The sequence below is a fragment of the Zonotrichia albicollis genome, chromosome 29, assembly GCF_047830755.1.
Source record: "Zonotrichia albicollis isolate bZonAlb1 chromosome 29, bZonAlb1.hap1, whole genome shotgun sequence".
Classification (NCBI taxonomy): Eukaryota; Metazoa; Chordata; class Aves; order Passeriformes; family Passerellidae; genus Zonotrichia; species Zonotrichia albicollis.
Window position 1 is genome coordinate 5031896 of NC_133847.1, and position 7516 is coordinate 5039411.

General features: G+C 68.1%; 2 protein-coding genes across 2 annotated transcripts; one reads left to right on the plus strand and one right to left on the minus strand.

Annotated features, from left to right (window-relative positions):
* Positions 1-2441: 2441 nt before the first annotated feature.
* Positions 2442-3620, minus strand: GADD45B (growth arrest and DNA damage inducible beta). The gene is made up of 4 exons (XM_074528825.1): positions 3415-3620; positions 3221-3322; positions 2765-2978; positions 2442-2648 (listed from the first exon to the last, which is right to left on the minus strand). Exons 1-4 carry the CDS (start codon positions 3450-3452, stop codon positions 2535-2537), a joined length of 468 nt encoding a protein of 155 aa, XP_074384926.1. The 5' UTR covers positions 3453-3620; the 3' UTR covers positions 2442-2534.
* A 2158-nt stretch (positions 3621-5778) lies between these two features.
* CARTPT (CART prepropeptide) lies at positions 5779-7449 on the plus strand. The gene is made up of 3 exons (XM_074528834.1): positions 5779-6352; positions 7030-7113; positions 7203-7449. Exons 1-3 carry the CDS (start codon positions 6212-6214, stop codon positions 7308-7310), a joined length of 333 nt encoding a protein of 110 aa, XP_074384935.1. The 5' UTR covers positions 5779-6211; the 3' UTR covers positions 7311-7449.
* The last annotated feature ends 67 nt before the right edge of the window (positions 7450-7516 follow it).

The window sequence follows — 7516 nt, forward strand, 5'->3', positions numbered from 1 at the left end:
GATCCCCCCGTGTCCCCACGCGGGTGACACGGGGACACCCGTGATGCAATGGTGCCACCACGGTGACATCACGGGCGGATTTCCCGCTCCGGGCGTCAGCGGCGGGGGAGGGGAGGCGGCTCCGTGCCTCAGTTTCCCCCGATTTGCAGCGGGTTTGGGGGATTGGGGTGGGCTGAGCTGCCCCTCCAAGGGGTGGGTTTGGGGTGGGCGGTGTCCCCTCGGTTTTGTGTCCCCGCTGTCGCTGCCAGGGTGGAGCCGCAGCCCCGGAGCCGCCGGAGCCGCCGGAGCCGCCCAGGCCAGACTCGTAAATGAGCGGCTCCGGCGGCTCCGGCCCTGCCCTGTCTGGCTGCGGCCGCCGCAGAGCCGGGAAGGGGCTCGGTGTCCCCGCCCGAACCGAACCCCCCCCGTGTCACCCCCCTGGCGTCACACTCGGGGTGACATCTGCGCCCCCCCCGGGTCACCGCCACCCCCCAAAAACCAACCCCCCCCCGTGTTACCTTTATGGGGGTGCCCACCACCCACCCTGCACCCTCAGAGCTGTCTGCGACCTCCTAATTAATTATTAATTAGCTAATTATCGCTCAGGGTTTAATTACCGCGCGTATCGATGCGGGTGGTCCCGCTGGCTGGGTGGGCTCCGGGGGGGTCCTGAGGATTTTGGGGGGGTCTGGGGGGGTCTCACCGTTCCCAGCGCCGTGACTCGGTGGCAGCCTGACACACCGGTCACACGAGCGGTGACAGCGGCGACAGGAACGGCCGCGTGACCCCGCCGTGCCTCATCAGTGAAACGAGTTTGGGCAGCCCCAGCCGCCCTCGGGCCCTTTCCCTTTGGGATTTTCCCAGGAACAGCGCGACCCCACCCCGAGCTGAGACCCCACAGCTGGGGGATCACAGTTTGGGGGTGTTGGCACCGCTTTGTCCCCGCCAGGACACGGCGGGAGCGGCTGTCACGCCGTGCCTCAGTTTCCCCCGCAATCAACCCCCCAAAGGAGGGCACAGGGCACACGTTCCCGAGGCACACGCGACACTCCGGGACGGCCACCGTGTCCCCAGCCGGGGCTGGCCGGTCGCTGTGTCCCTGCCCCGGCGGACGCCGTGTCCCGGGCTCAGGATCCGCCTGGCTCCGCTCCCGGGGCTGGCGCCGCTCCCGGGGCTGTCACCGGGGCCACCCCGGGTGACCCCGCGCGTGTGACGGGGACAGCGCGAGCTCGGGTGAGCCCCGCATGCACCGGGCCGGGGTCCGGGGAGCCCCCACTGCCCACAAAGGGGGGGACCCCACCCCGGAGCCCACCGCCCACAAAGGGGGGGACCCCACCCCGGAGCCCACCGCCCTCACTGTCCCGCAGCCCTCGGGGCTCTCCTTGTCCCCACCCCCGGAGCACAAAGGGAATTCCCCACCCGGGACTGGGGCTCCCGGGGCTCCCCCCGCCCCCGCTGCAGCCCCCGGCCCGGTTCCCGCGGTTTCTGCGCGGGTGGGGGAAGCTCCAGCCCCGAGCCTGGGGGGTGGGGGGGCAGTGCCTCAGTTTCCCACAGAGCCCGTGGGTGTTTTTCTTGAAAAAACCCTTATTCAGAGAAGGGTGGGGTGGGAATTTCTCCTCCTGCAGCAGCAGCGAGGCCACACACGGGTGGGAACCCCCCGGCCCTATTAAAGGTGGAGCCCACCCCAGAGCCCACCCCAAAACCCACCCAGGAAGCGCCGATGCCGCTCCCGCTCCCTTGGGAACGGCTCCAGCAGAGCACAGGGAAGAGCAAACACCACTAACGTCAGACATTTTATTGCAAATAAATTTAGTTCCTCGCTCGGTAGAAGAATAAACTCTGGAAAAGATTCAGCTCAGGGTGTCCAAGTGCAAAAGCAGCACCCGGAGGGTGCAAGTCCATCCGTGCAGATGTCCGTAATTCATTGGAAAAAGCAGTTTGTGCACCAAAAAAAAAAAATTAAAACTCCAGCTCTCTCTGCAGTCCTCGCCTCCATCGGGTCCCAAAATCGCGACAATTTCCAGCTCAGGGGTCACCCCCGCGCTCCGCAGCGCCCGCCTGGGGCTCCCCAGCTCCTGCACGACTCCTCGGCCGGCGGCTCCGGCCAGTGTCCATCGGGCTCCGGCCAGTGTCCATCCAGGCTCCGGCCAGTGTCCATCCAGGCTCCGGCCAGCGTCCACCGGGCTCCGGCCAGTGTCCATCGGGCTCCGGCCAGTGTCCATCCAGGCTCCGGCCAGTGTCCATCCAGGCTCCGGCCAGTGTCCACCCGGCTCCGGCCAGTGTCCATCGGGCTCCGGCCAGTGTCCATCGGGCTCCGGCCAGCGTCCCGCGCCGGGCTCGTCACGGCTCCCTCCATTCCCACCGCAGCCGCCGCGCTCCCCCTTCCTCCTCTCCGGTTCAAAAGAAAAATAAAATCGGTGGGTTTTGTGGGGCGTTGTGGGTTGGAACTGGCTGTTTCTCCCTTCTTTTTTTGTTTGGTTTTTTTTTTCCTGCTGTTTAGGTTTGGTTTTTTTTTTAAAGGGTTTTAATCCTTTCAAGTCCAGGCCGGGAAGGGCTCAGCGCTCCTGCAGACACACGAACGGCACCCACTGGTTCCTGTCGCGACTCTCGGCGCAGTAATTCGCCACCTCCGCCAAGCCTTGGCTCTTCCAGGCGTCCGTGTGCGGGTTCTGGGGGATCAGGAGGACGGGATTAGTGCCACCAGCGCCCCGACACGTGTCCCCGAGCCGCCCCGTCACCCTCCCCGGCCGCGTCACGGGGCCGGCGGCGTCACCCCCGTGCTCACCGTGACGAGCAGGCAGTGCAGGTCGCGGGGCTCGGAGTCCGCCTGGGGCTCGCCCAGGATGGCGGCCAGGCGCTGCATGCCCGACACGCGCAGGATGTGGATGTCGTTGTCGCAGCAGAACGCCTGGATGAGCGTGAAGTGGATCTGCAGAGCGATGTCACCCTCGTCCTCCTCGTCCGTGGCCAGCACGCACAGCACCACGCTGTCCGGGTCCCTGCGGGGGCCAGGCGGGTTAGGGGAGACCGGAATAGCTCGGCATGGTGGAACCCCCTCCCGCGGACCTGTCACTCCTCTGTGTCACCCCCCTGTCGCGATATAAATGGGCGACAAACCTCCCCAAATTCTGTCTGGTCACCACCACCCCGTAAAACGCCCCAGCTCTGCACTAAGCGGGTCGGGATGAACCTCGCCACACGAGCCAGACCTCCCCCGACAGAGCCATATCGCGATACTCACACATTCATCAGCTTGGCCGACTCGTAGACCCCCACGGTGAGGCGGTCCTGCCGCTGAGCCGCCACCAGCACCCGCTCCACCGCCTCGCTCACCGCCTGCATCCTGTCGGGAGGAACGGCACAGCCGGTGAGCGGCGACGGCGACAAACAAACACAGATTTCCCCTCCGAGCGCCCCGAGCCGCCCGCCACTTACTTGCTGCTATCGCAAGGCACCAGCTCCTCCAGGGTCATGGTGCAATTGTAATCCGCAGGAGAAGAAGGCAAACTCCAAGAGCAATAATCCCGAGCGCGGCTACGGCGGGGATATCGCGGAGATATCGCTGCGCTATCGCGATCCCCGGTCCCGCTCCGCTCCTGCCGCCGCTCCAGCGCGATCGCTCTGAGCCCCAGCCGCGCCCTGCGCCTTCTTTTATATCCTTCCTCGAGGGGCGTGGCCTCGCTCTGCGCCCCCGCCTCTCCCATTGGCTGGCGCCGCGCGGAGCCGCCCACGGGCGCGGCGCTGATTGGGCGTCGCCGGCGGGACCCACGTGGGGGTGAAACGCGGGGGGGGAGAAACGCGCGGGGGAAACCCCCGCCCTGAAACTGCGCCCCCCCCGCGGGCACGGGCGTGGGACCGGCGGGACCGGGGGGAAACCGGGGGGGGAACCGGTGGGAACCGGGCTGGGGGTCGGGCCGGGGGACCGGGACCCGCTCCGGGGGTCGCTCCCTGCACCGAGGGTTGCACCCGGAGTCGCTCCGGTTTTCGTTCGGTGCACTGGGGGTTGATCTGTGGAACCGGGGGCTGCACAGGGGGGTCGTTCCTTGCACCGAGGGTCGCTCCGGGGGTCGCTCCGTGCACCGGGGGTCCCTCCGAGGGTCAGCCGGTGCACCGGGAATGGGTCGGTGGGACAGGGGGCTGCACAGGGGGGTCGCCCTGTGCACCGGGGGTGGCTCCAGGGGTCGTTTCTTGCACCGGGAGTTGCACCGGGGGTCGGTCGGTGCACCGGAGGGTGAACTCTGGGACCGGGGACTGCACCGGGGGTCACTCCGTCCACGGGGAGTTGCCCCGGGGGGCGGTCGGGGGGACCGGGGGCTGCACAGGGGGGTCGGTCCCTGGGACCGGGGACTGCTCCAAGGGTCGTTTCTTGCACCGGGGTTCGCTCCAGGGGTCGGTCGGTGCACGCGGGTCGGCCCCTGACACCGGGGGCTTTTGCAGGGGCCGGTTCGTGCACAGGGGTCTGCACGGCGGGGGTCGGTCCGTGGGCCGTGGAACGGTCCGTGCACCGGCGGCTGCACCGGAGGTCTGTCGGTGGAGCGGGGGCTGCACCGGGGGCGGCAATTCACGCACCGGGCCGCGGGGGCGGTTGGTCCGTGCACCGGGACCTGCAGGCGGGGGCGGGAGGGGTCGGTGCGCTCAGAGCTGGGGGAAACGGGGACACGCGGGGAGCTCCGGGCTGCGCGGGCGGCGGCCGCCACCTGCCGGGGACACACCGGGGACACACCGAGCCCGCCGGGGACACACCGGGCCCGCCGGGGACACACCGAGCCCGCCGGGGACACAGGGCTCCCGCTGTCCCGGGACTTGGGCACGCCGGGGTCCCCTCACTTTAGCCCCGGGTCCCGCGGCTGCAGGGCCGGACCGGTCCGTGACCCCCCGGGGGTCGCGGGAGGTGCCCACGCCGTGCCTCAGTTTCCCTCGGCCGCATCTTGAGCTGTATTCCCCACGCTGCCCCCGCCCACGGCGGTGCTGGCGGTCCGTGCGTGTCGCCGCTGTCCCCTCCCGGTGTCCCCTCGGTGCCCCCCGTGTCCCACCACAGCCATGGCCGCCCTCCCGCTCCGACTCCTCCGAGCCGCCAGACGGCGCTGTCAGCACCCTCTCGATGGTCCCCACCGCAAAGCCTTCTGGGAAGTGTAGTCCGGAAGCGCCCCGCCTTCCCCGCCATTAAAGGGAGACTACATTACCCAGAAGGCTTTGTGACCAGAGTGGGCGGGGCCTCGGGGTGTGGGCGTGGCGCGGTGCCGCCAAACCGGGACCGGGACCGAGGGTTGGGGGTCACCAAACCGGCACCGAACTGGGCTGGGGGCAACCGAACCGGGACCGGACCTAGTAGGGGGAGCCGAAACTGAGAGGGGTCACCGGACCGGGTGTAGAAGCCCCCAAACCGGGACTGGACTGGGCTGGGGACGGCCGGACCGAGACTGCGGGGGTTGCGCTAGACCGGACCGGCGGTCGGGTCGGGGTTCCCCACGCTCCCGGTGTCTGTGGGGATCCTGTGGGTTTTGGGGATCCCTGGGACCGGAGGGACATAAAGGGACCAGACAGGGATGGAACGGAACCGGAGAGCCCCGCTGGGGATGCTGCAGAGCCCGGAAGGGCTGTGGGACAACGGAGGGGCAGCGCTCCTGTGTCCCCCTGTCTGTCCTTCTGTCCGTGTTCCCTGCCGGTCCCCTGTCTGTCCCCACGGCTGTCCCCTTGTCTGTATTCTCTGTCTGTCCATCTGTCTGTATTTCCTCTCTGTCTCTCCCGCCCTGTCTGTCCGCCTGTCCGTCACCTGTCTGTCCCCCCCAGTTGTCTCCTGTATGTTCCCCTTTCCATCCCCCGTCCGTCCCCCTTTCTGTCCCCTGTCTGTCCCCACGTCTGTCTTCCTGTCTGTATTCCCTGTCTGTCCATCTGTTTGTATTTCCTCTCTGTCCCCCCATCCATCTCCTGTCTGTTCCCTTGTCTGTCCCCTTTCCATCCCCTGTCTTTGTTTGCTCACGGAATTGGCAGCGGCTGCGGCCCGGGAGGGTCACCGGGGGGTCCCCGCCTGGGCCCGGCTCTGACGTCCGTCCCTGGCCGCTGCCTGGTGGCCGCTGTGTCCCCAGGGCCGCCGTGTCACCCCCGCAGCCCGGTGACAGTGACAGTGCGGGGCTTTGCGGGGACACAGGCGCCCCGTGTGCGTCACTGCGTGTTTGGGGGTGTCCGGGGTGGGTTATAAAGCCGAGCTGGCACATCCCGGAGCATCCAGGGGATGCAGAACATGGAGAACGCTCTGCTGTGCCTGCTCTGCCTGCTGGGCTCCGGCCTCATCCTGCTCGGCACCCCCGAACCGGTACCGGAGCTCCGGCCCGGACTGAGCCCGCCTGGGCACGGCCAGGAGGAGCCGGAGCTGGTGAGGGGCTGGGGGAGCGGGGCGGGGGGTCCCCAACACCCCCGGGAGGGTTTGGGGCGTTTCGGGGTGTTCCTGTCCCCCCCGTGAGGGTTTGGGGAATTTCGGGGTGTTCCTGTTCCCCCCGTGAGGGTTTGGGGAATTTTGGGGTGTTCCTGTTCCCCCCGTGAGGGTTTGGGGCGTTTCGGGGTGTTCCTGTTCCCCCCCATGAGGGTTTGAGGTGTTTTGGGGTGTTCCTGTTGCCCCTGTGAAGGTTTGGGGCGTTTTGGGGTGTTCCTGTTCCCCCCATGAGGGTTTGAGGTGTTTTGGGGTGTTCCTGTTGCCCCATGAGGGTTTAAGGTGTTTTGGGGTGTTCCTGTTCCCCCCGTGAAGGTTTGGGGCGTTTTGGGGGGTTCCTTTTCCTTGGGCGTCCCGGGAATTGGGGGTGCCCCTTGGAGCCCCTGATATCCCGGCATTTCGGGGTGCCCCTCTGCTCTCCGTGGGTATCTCGGCATTTCGGGGTGCCCCTCTGCTGTCCGTGGGTATCCCGGGATTTCGGGGTGCCCCTCTGCTCTCCGTGGGTATCCTGGGATTTCGGGGTGCCCCTCTGCTCTCCGTGGGTATCCCGGCATTTCGGGGTGCCCCTCTGCTGTCCATGGGTATCCCGGCATTTCGGGGTGCCCCTCTGCTCTCCGCGGCAGGCAGAGGCGCTCCGGGAGGTTCTGGCCGAGCTGGGGACGCGGGAGCCGCTGGCGCTGGAGAAGAGGCTGAGCTGGGTGCCCTGGGTACGGCGGGGCTGGGGGTGGCTCTGGGGGACCCCAAACCCCCCTTTTGGAGGGGGTCCGGCCCCGGGGCTGACGGTGTCGCCCCGCAGTGCGAGCGCTGGCAGTCGTGCGCGGTGCGGCGCGGGGCGCGCATCGGGAAACGCTGCAGCTGCCCCCCCGGCACCTCCTGCAACCTCTCCAACCTCAAGTGCTCCTGAGCGAGCGGGGACAGCGGGGGACAGCGGGGGACACCAGCTGCCACCCGCCCGCGACCCGGGATGGACCCGCACGGCACCGCCCGAGCCCCGGCCCGTGGGGCTGGCGGTGTTCAGGGACACATTAAACCATTGGATCCACGCCTGCCGCCTGCTTTTTTTGGGGGATTTTGAGGTTCCCAGCTCCCTTTGCCTCCTGAGGGGGGTGG

Excerpts from the sequence above, each read along its gene's own strand:
- GADD45B (XM_074528825.1), bottom strand. The coding sequence starts at position 3,452 with ATGACCCTGGAGGAGCTGGTGCCTTGCGATAGCAGCAA. Across the intron at positions 3,323-3,414 it reads GTGCCTTGCGATAGCAGCAA|GATGCAGGCGGTGAGCGAGG; the intron begins GTAAGTGGCGGG and ends TCCTCCCGACAG. Across the intron at positions 2,649-2,764 it reads TGCACTGCCTGCTCGTCACG|AACCCGCACACGGACGCCTG; the intron begins GTGAGCACGGGG and ends CTGATCCCCCAG.
- CARTPT (XM_074528834.1), top strand. The coding sequence starts at position 6,212 with ATGCAGAACATGGAGAACGCTCTGCTGTGCCTGCTCTGCCTGCTGGGC. Across the intron at positions 6,353-7,029 it reads GCCAGGAGGAGCCGGAGCTG|GCAGAGGCGCTCCGGGAGGT; the intron begins GTGAGGGGCTGG and ends TCTCCGCGGCAG. Across the intron at positions 7,114-7,202 it reads GGCTGAGCTGGGTGCCCTGG|TGCGAGCGCTGGCAGTCGTG; the intron begins GTACGGCGGGGC and ends GTCGCCCCGCAG.